Genomic DNA, 13979 nt, shown 5'->3' with positions numbered 1-13979 from the left:
CAGTGAAGTACACAAACACACCCACAACGATATATTTATTCATAATAGCACTCCGTTTCACATAATAAAGTTAAAACGACCGATTTTACGAATATTTAACGCCGATTACAACATCACTTAACCTCAAAATGGTGTTTGTTGACCAACGACAGACGACAACTAGACCGGCTCAACAGGCGAATCCCCGATCAGCTGTTGGCTAGTTTCCGAAATCGCCACCGCAGCGCTTGAGCCGCGGCCGAGGAAATCGGGATTTGAGCCGGACAAGATTATTCGCTGTTTGACCACCGACTAGCTCGCACGGGTTACGAATACAACGAAACGACACTACGATATTATTACGAAGGTTAGCTACCATATTAGTTAGGCCCATTTTTACGTTTTACGTTCTTTCTGTTTTATCTTACGCATACTTAACTTATTATACCTTTTCGTTTTCTTAATATTCCGTTTCGAATTATTAAATCTATTATCTTAACTTGAGTCTTGACCCGCCAGTTCCTGCCTGCCAGTGACTAGCGGTGGCTATAGTTTATTTAATTTTAATTCATTAGTTTCGAAATTACGATTTCTCCGTTCGCTTAACAAATAATTATCACGTCCAAATTATATCTCGTTTTCACCGTTTTAATACCCCGAGACTTGTCGTCTAAGTTCTAAACCCCATCTTTGGCGGGTGAAAGAATCAAGTCTTGGGAGCAGGCTGATTTGAACAATCAGTTACGTGAATTAATATTAAATCTATTTTAAACAACATCACGATAAATTCTCCGTACAGTTATATTAATTAGGCCTCGACGACTCTGTAGGGATTGGGTTTTACGTCATATTACATTCTATATTATTTACCTAGGCCTTTAGATCAATTACCAACGTCTTCAACTAATTAGTTTAAAGTTCATTACGAGTATTTATATCACATTGGCATAAGATTAGATACTCGTCGGCCCTACAGTCATTCTAAAAGTTAGGCAAAATTCTCCACAACATGTTAGCGAAGGCTGGGATGATATTGCTCCAACTGGGCGTCTGCAGGATTTCCTGAGCGCTTCTAGAGCTCTGAGCCTTCGATTAAATTTTAAATAAATTGATCAGTCAAAGCCGTGACAACTTCGTATCGACCCCTGGATTTTTCACGGCTCCTTCTGAGCACTCCGGGGAAGAAATTTGAGTGTGGCCGGTTCTAGGGTAGGCCTAGCCTGACTTTGGTGAATACTAGTTTATTCCCCCCCTAGAATTTTGCGTCACATCTCTGGCGCCCGAACAGGGACTGAGCTTCCTCGGTCTCACGTCCTTGTACTGTCGTTTTGTAGAGTTTTGCGTCACATCTCTGGCGCCCGAACATTTGGACTCGAAAACACGGTTTTGACTTCGAAATTTAGACGAAATGACTGGAGAAACAAAATCAACGACTTCGAGTACCCCGACGACCATCGCCCGACCCGATACGCTACCGATCGGCCACGTGACGATATCCACGGTGGGAATTCAAACGTCAACGACGACCACGACCACGACGACGATCTCCCAAATACCTTCGACGATGGAGAACATCCCGAAATCACCGTTGGACGACCCGCGCGTCAGTTGGATACATACGCTGAACAAACAGCAACTGATAGCCGAGATGAGTAAATATCATCTAGAAACTGAGGGTAGCGTCGCCGAGCTCCGCAAACGTTTTTGCGATTATCGGAAGAACCCGTTGGGAAGCATCGGTCAGCCGATGAACCCGACGGCGATAACAGCCTCGACAGCCTACGATACGCAAGTCCGACAGTGGCTGGCACCTCCTTCCGCGTACCAGGAGATGGCCAGCGTGCGAGAAATGCTCGGAGTCTCTCCAAACGCTGATTCCGAATCCGTTCGACGAGCCCTCGCGGCGTTGGTGAGGCGTCCGGCCTACATCCCGTCGACCGGGGAAGACATCCTATCGTACCCCGTGCCCTTCGGTCTACCGACGGAACGCGAATCCCGCGCGATGTTTGAGCGTCGCGGAGAACGGCCAACGACTTGCCTGACGTCGCACGACCTGACACTTCCTCGACAGCCTATCATACCGGCACAAACCCAGGCGATGCGTCACGATTACGAAGACCGGACCTACGAGCCACGAACCCACATCCCGCGTCACGAGTTCGAAGACCGGACCCACGAATGGCCGCGATCCAACCAGGGCCTGGTGACGTCACAACCACGACCCGCCTTCTCAACCTCACGTCCAGACAACCCCAACCCGTGGGGTGGGACGAGAGTGGGAGACGACACGCCGTCGTTGTGCAATCGGGTCCGCAAGTGGAATCTGCGGTTTGACGGCAAGAAGGACCCGGTCTCGTTTCTGGAACGTCTGGAGGAGTTGGCGGAAGCCTACTCAATCGATATCGACGAGCTGACGAAGGCTTTGCCGGAACTCCTTCACGGCCCGGCATTGCTTTGGTATCGGAACTGTCGCGGTAGCTGGCGGACGTATCAAGATTTCAAACGTCAGTTCGAAGATCAATACCTCCCTCCATTATATCGACAAGATCTAGACGACGAGGTAAGGCGACGGACACAAGGCGAGCGCGAATCCATTCGTGACTACGTCGTCGCGCTCTCAACGTTGATTCGGAGGAGCGGTACGTTCTCGCAGCAGGGTAAACTCGACCTCATATACCGCAACATGCGCCCGGAGTACAAACTCGTCTTACGTCGTACCGATTTTTGTACTCTGGAGGAGTTGTTGGAAAGAGCTGAGGGGTACGAGGCGTATGTACGTTGCCGACAGACCTTCCGTCCGCCACCACCACCTTCGCTGTCGCTGATCCCGGAAACCGCATACGTTCGAGAACGGAAAGTCGACCGGGTCTACAACAGCGCGGCGATTGATCGCTGGTCGGACGACCATGCCGAGGAATCCGAGGTGACGGCCAGGTCACGACCTGGTAAACCCTTGGAGGACGGTCGCAAGACAACAACGTTTGCTCGGTCCAACTCCCGCGACTGTTCGCCACGAGACGACTACAGGCGGAGGCGGACGCCGGACTCTACGAGAACCAGATCGCCCGGTACGACGAACGAACGAGCGGCAGGCTCTCGGCAATTCGTGTGCTGGAACTGCGACGAAACCGGACATCTGTTTCGCGAGTGTTCGAAGCCCAAGGTCCTGCGTTGCTACCACTGCAAGAGGGTAGGCATCTCGACGCGTCGCTGCAACTGCGGCTCGGGAAACGGACATCGGGTTCAGTCTGCGGGAGGTCGCCTGAGCCCCGTAGAACGAAACGTCGCACGACCTCCGAGGAGTGGAATCGCTGGCTCGGCTTCATAACGGAATTCACGGGAACCGTCAGCCGCGAACGCGCCCCCAGAGATGACCGACCCTTCGTCGACGTGGTCATCTCAGGTGAGACGTTCAGCGCCCTCGTCGATACCGGCTCGTCGGTCAGTCTGATTGGAGATCGCGCCGTACGTCACCTTCGGACGTGTGGCAGCGTACCCGACCAGGCTGACGTCAACCTACGTATGGCCAACGGAGCGAATTGCCGTGTCTCGGATAGGTACAGAGTGGACGGTGAAATCGTGGGCCAGACGTACTCGTGGGATGCCCTGTATGTCCCGAACCTGAGTGTGGAGGTGGTACTCGGCATTCGGTGTATTACTGACCTCGCTCTTGTCAGTGTACACACCGCTGTACAGAACCTCCGCAACGACGACGTTCCCCCGTCCTATCCGGTAAACGCCCTCGAAAATTTGACCTCCGAAGGAGACACGAGACTCACGGAATTCTTGGAACGCGAGCTGCCACTGTTTGACGACGTTTCGGGGAAGACGGCGTTGGCTGAGCACACGATACGGCTCAAAGAAAACGCCGCTCCCGTCAAGCAACGGTATTATCCCAGGAATCCCGCGATGCAAGCTATCATCGACGAAGAGGTGGCGACGATGCTCCGCGATGGTGTTATTGAACCATCGGATAGTCCTTGGAGTTCGCCAGTCGTGCTGACGAGGAAGAGTAACGGCAAATTTCGTTTCTGCATCGATATGCGCAAAGTCAACGAATGCTCTGTCCCCGACGCGTATCCGCTGCCCAGAATCAACGCGATTCTGGAGAAACTACGGCCGGCGAGATACATCAGTACACTGGACTTGAAGCAAGGCTATTGGCAGGTGCCGTTAGCGAAGGAAAGCCGACCGATCACCGCGTTCACCGTACCCGGGTTAGGCCTATTCCAGTTCACGGTTATGCCCTTTGGACTCCATTCCGCCGGAGCGACCTTTCAACGCCTCCTGGACAAGGTCATCGGTCCGGAGCTTGAGCCGAAGGTGTTTGCCTACCTCGACGACCTCGTTGTGGTGTCCGCAACGTTTACTGAGCACTTGCAGATCCTCCGGGTGGTCTTCGAACGCCTTAGAAAGGCTGGCCTACGTTTAAACCCAGAGAAGTGTAACTTCTGCAAAAAGGAGCTCAGATATCTCGGACACGTCGTCAACAACGAGGGGATATCAACCGACCCAGAGAAGGTCCGTGCTATCGCCGAGTTCCCACGACCTACGAACGGTAAAACCCTTCGAAGCTTTCTCGGTCTCGCGTCCTGGTACCGTCGTTTCGTGGACAGGTTTGCCCAAGTAACCGCCCCGATGCGACAACTACTGAAGAAGAACGCTCGGTGGCTGTGGGGCCCTGGACAGGAAGAATCGTTTGAGGAACTAAAACGACGCCTCACCTCCGCTCCTGTCCTGGCCTGTCCCGACTTCTCGGTCCCGTTTGTCCTCCAGACCGACGCGTCGACCATCGGTCTTGGAGCCGCTCTCACGCAGAACCAAGAATCCGGCGAGGTCGTCATCGCGTACGCCAGCCGACTGCTTACGGACCAAGAGAAGAATTATACAACGACGGAGTTAGAGTGTCTTGCTCTGGTTTGGGCGACCCGAAAATTCAAACCGTACCTCGAGGGTTACGAGTTCGTCGCCATAACCGACCACGTCGCGCTGAAATGGCTGATGAGGCTACACGAGCCTAGCGGACGTCTGGCACGGTGGGTGATGGAACTTCAGCAGTACACCTTCGAGATCAAGTACCGGAAGGGCACCCTGAACCGCGTCGCCGACGCTTAGTCGAGGCAACCCGTGACCAACGAGTGCCAATCGGGCCTGGTCGCGGTGAGTCATCTCACATCGGAGGTGACAGACGCGCCTCGCGAGCGACGCACAACCAGACGCAGGGAATCGACGAGACCGGAAAACCAACCGAGTGACGCGACGCAATCCGACGCACGCCCCGACGAAGCCAACAACGTCCCTCCGACTGATTGGTACGACCGGTTGTACGCAGCTGTGACCGCCAGCCCACGACGCTATCCACGATATCAAATCGTGGAGAACCGCCTTTACCGAACCTCCCAACGCCATGGGAGTGGTGGTAAGCTGTCCTGGAGAATGTGCGTTCCTCCAGGGCAAGTAGAGGCGGTACTACGACAGAACCACGATGACGCTACGGCAGGACACCTTGGTGTCAAGAAAACACTTTGCCGTGTAGGGCCCGAATATTTTTGGCCTGGATGGCGTCGGGAGACGAAAGCCTACGTGAGATCCTGTGATGCCTGCCAAAAGTACAAGGTGGCGCAGACGAAACCGGCAGGGAAGATGTACTTCCGGGCTCCAAAAGGTCCGTGGTACACGGTGTCCGCCGATCTAGTGGGTCCACTACCCAGGTCGGGAAAGGGCCACCGCTTCCTGCTGGTGATCCAGGACACGTACAGCAAGTGGGTTGAGTTATGTCCTATCGGGTCAGCAACGGCCAAGAACGTTGTCAGCAAAACTAAAGAGATGCTCCTTCGATACGGAGCGCCTGAGTCCATAGTCACCGACAACGGGACTCAGTTCGTTTCGAACCTCTTTAGGGAACTGGCGACGGATTGGGACATAACTTTCACGAACACAGCTCCCTACAGTCCGCAATCGAACCCGGTAGAACGAGTCAACCGCGTTGTGAAGACCATGATCTCTCAGTTCGTGAAGGAGAATCATAGGTCATGGGACGCCCATATCGCCGAGCTCCAGTTCGCCATAAACACCGCCGTCCACGATTCGACGGGTTACACGCCGGCGATGCTAACATTAGGCCGCGAACTCAGAGTCCCGAAAGCTGTCCGAGGGAAAACGTTGGAGGCGACACCCGACGTTGACGGACAGCCAACGCTCGCCGAAGTCCACGACAGACGAACGCAAGAATTCGGACGCATCTACGAAAAGGTCCACGCCAACCTCAAGACCGCCTACGAACAGCAGGCAAGGTACTACAACCTCCGACGACGGGAGGTGAGGTACCGCAACGGCGAGCGCGTGCTGCGGCGGATTCACACGCTGTCTTCCGCGGCCGACGCCGTAGTCGGGAAGCTCGCGCCCAAGTTCGACGGGCCCTGCGAGGTTGAGGAGCGGCGTGGGGCCAACATGTACACGGTGAGAGACGTGCGCACGGGGATGTCACACGTGGTTCACGTGAAGGACCTGAAGCCCTACCACCAACGTTGAGGGCCGAAGAATCATTACCCTACGTTCGATGATTCAGAAGTATTTTATTTTTAGTTTTATCGTTCATCCTTTTTCTTCCGATTTTACGAGAGGTGTTTTTATACCAGTTGGGTTTTATTTTCGTTCAAGAAGTCCTTTATTTTGTTTTCAAGAAGATTTTATTTTTTTCGTTTACTTTTCCCTCTCGTACACGACCTCTTCTTCACGACACCGTTTCTTCAGCTACCCCTTTTTCGAGACCTTTGGACCATCCCCCTCACGTTTGAAATTTTTTTTTTCTCTTTTTTTTGTGAAGTTGGTAAGGGGTGTGAGGTACCAAATTTTAAGGGGGGTAAAAAAACGTATTGATAGTCAACAAACACCATAACTTACCCGATTTTTATCCACAACATCCTACTCCTAGGCCTATGTGTTGGCCATAGCTTAGGCTATGGGCCAAAGAACGTAGGCCTACTTTTAATAACAGTGAAGTACACAAACACACCCACAACGATATATTTATTCATAATAGCACTCCGTTTCACATAATAAAGTTAAAACGACCGATTTTACGAATATTTAACGCCGATTACAACATCACTTAACCTCAAAATGGTGTTTGTTGACCAACGACAGACGACAACTAGACCGGCTCAACAGGCGAATCCCCGATCAGCTGTTGGCTAGTTTCCGAAATCGCCACCGCAGCGCTTGAGCCGCGGCCGAGGAAATCGGGATTTGAGCCGGACAAGATTATTCGCTGTTTGACCACCGACTAGCTCGCACGGGTTACGAATACAACGAAACGACACTACGATATTATTACGAAGGTTAGCTACCATATTAGTTAGGCCCATTTTTACGTTTTACGTTCTTTCTGTTTTATCTTACGCATACTTAACTTATTATACCTTTTCGTTTTCTTAATATTCCGTTTCGAATTATTAAATCTATTATCTTAACTTGAGTCTTGACCCGCCAGTTCCTGCCTGCCAGTGACTAGCGGTGGCTATAGTTTATTTAATTTTAATTCATTAGTTTCGAAATTACGATTTCTCCGTTCGCTTAACAAATAATTATCACGTCCAAATTATATCTCGTTTTCACCGTTTTAATACCCCGAGACTTGTCGTCTAAGTTCTAAACCCCGTCTTTGGCGGGTGAAAGAATCAAGTCTTGGGAGCAGGCTGATTTGAACAATCAGTTACGTGAATTAATATTAAATCTATTTTAAACAACATCACGATAAATTCTCCGTACAGTTATATTAATTAGGCCTCGACGACTCTGTAGGGATTGGGTTTTACGTCATATTACATTCTATATTATTTACCTAGGCCTTTAGATCAATTACCAACGTCTTCAACTAATTAGTTTAAAGTTCATTACGAGTATTTATATCACATTGGCATAAGATTAGATACTCGTCGGCCCTACAGTCATTCTAAAAGTTAGGCAAAATTCTCCACAACACGTTAGCGAAGGCTGGGATGATATTGCTCCAACTGGGCGTCTGCAGGATTTCCTGAGCGCTTCTAGAGCTCTGAGCCTTCGATTAAATTTTAAATAAATTGATCAGTCAAAGCCGTGACAACTTCGTATCGACCCCTGGATTTTTCACGGCTCCTTCTGAGCACTCCGGGGAAGAAATTTGAGTGTGGCCGGTTCTAGGGTAGGCCTAGCCTGACTTTGGTGAATACTAGTTTATTCCCCCCCTAGAATTTTGCGTCACACACGTTTGTACCAAATTTCATCAAAATCGGATCAATTTTGCTCGAGTTATCGCGCTAACGGACACATATATAAATATATATATATATATATATATGAATTTGAACGGATGGTGTTTTTGGCCTCTGGGGACCTCAAAACGAAAAAGTAAATCGGTCCCGGGTCTAGGTCTTACCATGAGACCTACGGTAATAGCTTATTCCCTATATGGGAAATTCGCTAAAATCCAGTAATTGTTTAATAATCTTAGAAAACTTATTACTTTTTAAGAATTATGAGACATTTTTGTCTAACGGGTAAACTTAAAAGACGCCTTTTCCCTCTAAAAGCAAGATTATAAGTTTCCGGAAAATCCCTGTACTTTAAACTTGAGCATCCCCAGTATTAGGCTGCATTTTAAGCATTGTAATCCCTAGTATTAAAATGCTCGGTCTAGCCTCAAGTAATGTGAAAAACAATCCCAGGCTCGTGACTAGCATCTTAGGATAAAAAAAAGTATTAAGCTAAGACTAAGCGCAAGTAAAATGTTTTATCATCTGTAACTTAAAATTTGTTAAATCACTTTTAAGTGATTTAACTTAAAAGATAAATAACTTAAAAGTTATTATTACCTTTCGGAAGACCATTGCTACGGTTCATGGATTCCACAGACTGCTTGGTTGATGTAGGAAGCCCTCGGAAACTCGGAGATCGCTTTGTGCTTTGCGTCTCCTACAATTAACACTATCATTTAGAAACATCTTGAATAATTTTTTTACAATAGCCTACTACAATATTTCAGTAGAATATGAATAATTGTCCGTTTTAGAAAACACCAAACTGTAGAAAACAATGAAACATTAATTGATCTGACAAGATCAGATTACCATGATAATAGTACAGCAATTGGTAATAAAATATTAAGTCGACACCTAAAGCAGACCTAAAAAAGCTTCTCAAACTGTTCCATTTGATCCACATAATGTTTGGTAGTAAGTTCTACCATTTTCAGCTTTAGGTGAGATTTAGTGTGATGAACATATGAAGCTAATTTTCACAATAGCAACCTGTTATGTTTATTATTCAATGATGTTTACTTTCTGTTCTGATTTAATACAACAAAATTTACCTTACTTTTATTTCAACACTCTGTCTTTTTACTATTAAAATATTCCACTTGAGTCATCTCAGAGTGGGTGTAGGGGGTTGACAACAATGTAAATTAGAGTTAGCCTATGTACAAAAATAATCTACATATACTAACTGCAAACAAGAATGGTTATTTCCATTTTCCATTTCATATTAACAAAAAGTTTAAATTGCACTACTTTTGTGCCAAAACTAATAGTTGAGTGCAATCTGTGGATAGTCAAAAGCTGGTATTTAGGCCCGTCTGTCTTCCATTTATTTTTATCAATGGATGTGAAAACTAAACATCGTGTGTAACTGGGTAGCTGAGTAAAATAGTGTTTGCCTGTAATCAGAGGGTTACAAAATCGATCTTTAGAAAAGTCAGTAGCTTTTAGACAATTTGAAATTGGTCCTAGCTGTCTCTAATGGGCTATATGGTCCTGACTAAAACCCAGCTGATCTTATTCAGTAACAAAGCTATCATATAATTCATTTTCACCTTAAAATAAGCATCCTAGTATGTCAGCGTCTTATAGATCTAACCTAATGTATTCCTACAAACAATGCGCACTGACCGACACAGTACGGTGTCTGGGAATGGCCAGGCTGTCAAAGCTGTGTTGTGAAATGTTGCTGAAGTCTAGGTTGCCATTGGACGAGCTCTCAGCCTCGCTGAGCTTCAGGAACAACGTCAACACTGCAGACCTGTTCTGCATCTTATAGCGGGACTGCAATATAGTGTGACAAACGTTACATGCAAGTGAGACATAACAAATAAATTAAGTTAGGCCTAGATCCAAAAAAGGGAAAACTATTGCACTAGTCATAGTCAAGAACTGGTATATTGAACAAGGTAAGGCTGCTGGCTAAATATAAAGTTTGGGAGTGAGGTGGTCTAGTGGTAGAGCACAGAACTTCAGTTCCCCGGGTCCGAGCTTCAAATCCCGTCAATCACCAACGTATTTGATCTTAAGTGATAATACCATAACTTCTAATCCAAGAATAAAGTAATTTGGAAATATAATACCAGGCTAGAGAAATGTTATTTTTTCAACATAGGTAACTGCATAGCCTATTACAAGTTAATCGAGAATTAGGCCCTACTTTCACTATATTTTAGTCCTATACCTAAGCTTCTTTTTTAACCTTAATTTATTTAGGCCCTGGTGTCCCTAAATAATGTCTCTAAATAATGTGTGTAGCTCTAAATAAACAAATGCATTTAAACTACAGTAAAGTAAATTTTCTGTAAATTCTTTTAATTAGACAGACAAATAACATTTAATATAAGTCCAAACAAATTTATGAAAATATAATAATGTAAGTTTCTATAAGTTAAGTAATCACTTTTTGAAATAAATTTTATTTGTTTAGCCTATCTTTTAAAATAAAACTAAAATTTCAACAGCACACCTTAGGCCTAGTTAAAATTTTAAAAATGTGCTATTGTAGGATCTATTTTAACCTGACAAGTTAAATTTAGGCCTTGGGTTTGTTCTTGTTCATCTGCTTACCACAGTGATGAGCTTCTTATGTAGTGCATCAAATACCGAAGCATCTTGACCTCGGGACTGTAAATGCTTTTTGATCCTCTCTGCCACTGCAAACTCATCATTGTCCGACAGGAATGTGCTGTTTGTGGTATCAAACCTGCAGAGAGTAGTAATTGCAGCCTTCGACATTCTGGCCAGGTTGGCTGTAAGATTTCAATACATTTAGTACCGTACCTGGATAAAGCAGTTATGGGTATTCGACTTAATGAATGCTTTCCAGCACATCTATGGCCAATTTCAGGATGGTAGTTAGTACCTATATCTTCTATTTGGTTGCTGGTAAGCTGTAAAATGAACTTCCTTCAAACTTACAGACAATATTCAATTTGTTCTAGATTGGGACTCACCCACAGAGTAAGTGGCGAATATTAGGTTATCTCAATTAATCTACAGATTTGACGACAATTTCTAATTAACTAAGTTAGCCTAACTTAATAATAGGCCTAGGTGTATGGCTCTATGGAGTGGGAATTTTTAGAATACCTACACTGTTGTGCAGCGGTTCCTTAGGTTAGAGTAGTTCAGTTAGATACACAACAGAATCGGCTAGGCTTAGGCCTATTCTGTGTTTTATATTTTAGCTAGGCTTGTATTTGCCTAAATGAAAAAAAATGTTTCCATTACTATTACCAAAGGTAAGTGGAGTGTTTTAAAGACTGTAAATGTTTCAATATCGGTAGGCCTAGTCTAGGCTACTTAATAAATAACTTATCTTTAAAACCCCCTAAGCTAGGCCTACTTTCGACTTCGAACACAGTTGTCAATATCTACATCTTCCAGTGCCTAATTGCCATAAAGGAAAATGAGAGTGTGTTTTTAACAAACAGTGACATCCATATGTACAACACCAGAAATAGAAATAAACTACACATCAATAGATCTAGGTCTATAAGCTTGGTTCTAAATTGTTACCCTGTTTCAGGTAGGTATGAGGTTTTTTAATCACCTCTCAACAGCCGTAAAACAGTTGTCTAAAGCTAAATTTTCAAAAACCATAAAATTATGGCTCATATTAAACCCATTTTAAAGCGTGGAAGAATTTTATGAAGAAGACCTCTCTAGCATGATTTTCTGTAGGCTATCTAACATGTAGGCCCTAAGTTAATGTATTGCTTGGTAAATGGCTTCCTGTTTGGTTTTGCCTTGCATGGTGTGTTGCTTTGCAGATGCTGTTTGCTTTGTACAGTAGAACCTCGATAACAAGACCCTCGATAACAAGACACTCTTGATAACAAGGGTCATTTTCAAATTCCCTTGAAATTATTTTACCCCTAAACACATGTTATTGTAAACCTCGGTATGAAGTCAACCTTGATCAAAAGCCTTATTTTATAATCCCTTTAAGAGTCTTGTTATCAAGGTTCTACTGTAGTATTCAACTTACTTTTGGCTTTTTATGCTAGCATGTTTGCTTTTTTCATGATTTTTAATTTAGCCCTCCGAGTGTCACGCGTCATAAAAACGACGCACGTAACACACTTTGTGTAGGGTCACGCGTCGCTTTTAAGACGCACAAACATCGTTTACGGCGAAGGCTCTATGACTGACTGAATCGGATTGAACTGGATCGAGTTAGGTATCGTTCTTTCCGTAATATTCTAAGCTTTCTTAAGAGGTCTGTCTCTAAGCGCTAGTCATTTTAGTTCCGAAAATATTGTAGCAGACAGCTGACGTGCGTGTATTTGTAAACAGCTAGGTTCCCCCGGACCGATGACTGATGTGTTTTATTACGTTTATCATTGTTTTAGTGTTAAAAATCAAAAGTAGTGATATACGTGGTGCATTATAAGAAGATTTAAGTGGTTTTGAAGTGCTGGTTGATGATCCTGAAGAAGTAGGTAGTGATATTGATGTAAATTATCAGCCAGATTCCTAGCTATGGTTAGGCTATGCATTCTTAGCTAAACGCTATGTACTGAAATACGTTTTTCGCTCATAACTTATTTATTTGATAACTTACCGCGCTATATGATTATATATTTGTAATCCTCATTAAATTTAGAACAAAGTGGCTATTTTCAAATATTTATAGGCCTATAATTTATACAATTTCATTGAGCGCGAACTTATTTTTTTTTTGAAAATTTTCGAAATTATATTTTTTTTACCTAAAAATTTTTTTTTTTTTAAATGTTCCTTATGTTTTATATATAATATTGAAGCCCATGATTTTCCAAACAAAATGGTATATAGAACATTAGAATTAACATTGTTTTAAGCTTTTCAGATCCGTTTTAATAAAACCTTGCAAAGGGGCCAAAAATAGGTGGACATTAAGGCCTAAACTATGGACACTCGGAGGGTTAGGCCTAGTTCAAGTTGTGCGCATGTTTTACTAATGCTTATGACTTAGCCTATTGTACATTGCTTGTATTAGGCCTAAATGGTCAAATAAATTATTTGATTTTACTTAATCTTAAGTATGTGATGATTTTGTTGTAACCTGAATCAATGCCTGGACACATCTGTCTGCATAACTCCTTGATGAGGGACTGTGAAGTTGGCACATTTTGTTCACTGGTTGACATAATGATTAATATCAAGTCAAGCAAGGATTAAACTTAATGTCAAAAGCCGATTAGAGAGATTTTATATTTACATAGGCCTAGGCTAGACTACAGGTATTTTGGCCCTTTACAGTGCGTTTCAAAATGGCATTAGAATAAGCAGTTCATTTCATTTATCCATACTACAACATCCAAAAAAAGACTGTCCTGTACTTTTGTTTTATAAATAAGATAAATATGTAGTCTATCAACCAAATAAATATCAACCCACGTATAAATTAATTGACAATATACACAATTCAAACACTTAGCTAAACAACGCCATTACTTTGACTTCTACTTCTGACTTCTGCTTTTAGGGATGGCAACGATATATCGATATTTTTGAAACATCGATATTCTGGCCCCGATATATCGATATATTGCCATCGACAAATTCTTCCCGATAGTATCGGAGACATCGATGTTTTTGGGTCCGATATATCGGATTCATAAAATGACAAAAAATTGTCATTTTATTTAAATTTTCTTGGGAATTTAAGTTCCAATCGCAAGCCCATATAACATTTTAAATGTATATTTTAAATAT

General features: G+C 44.3%; 1 protein-coding gene across 1 annotated transcript in view; it reads right to left on the bottom strand.

Moving 5' to 3' along the window:
* LOC128991501 (gamma-tubulin complex component 3-like) overlaps positions 1-13724 on the bottom strand; it is a 33349-nt gene extending 19625 nt beyond the window's left edge. Inside the window, 4 exon segments of the mRNA XM_054414428.1 lie at positions 8832-8931; positions 9906-10058; positions 10845-11026; positions 13327-13724. Coding sequence (XP_054270403.1) covers positions 8832-8931; positions 9906-10058; positions 10845-11026; positions 13327-13411 — 520 coding nt within the window. The 5' untranslated portion in view covers positions 13412-13724.
* Positions 13725-13979: the final 255 nt, after the last annotated feature.

This window comes from Macrosteles quadrilineatus, unplaced genomic scaffold, assembly GCF_028750875.1.
Source record: "Macrosteles quadrilineatus isolate MER2022 unplaced genomic scaffold, UCM_ALF_1.0 Scaffold_4__1_contigs__length_99947679, whole genome shotgun sequence".
Taxonomy (NCBI): domain Eukaryota; kingdom Metazoa; phylum Arthropoda; class Insecta; order Hemiptera; family Cicadellidae; genus Macrosteles; species Macrosteles quadrilineatus.
The sequence above is the reverse complement of the archived record's forward strand: the minus strand, read 5'-3'. Positions and strand labels throughout refer to the sequence as shown.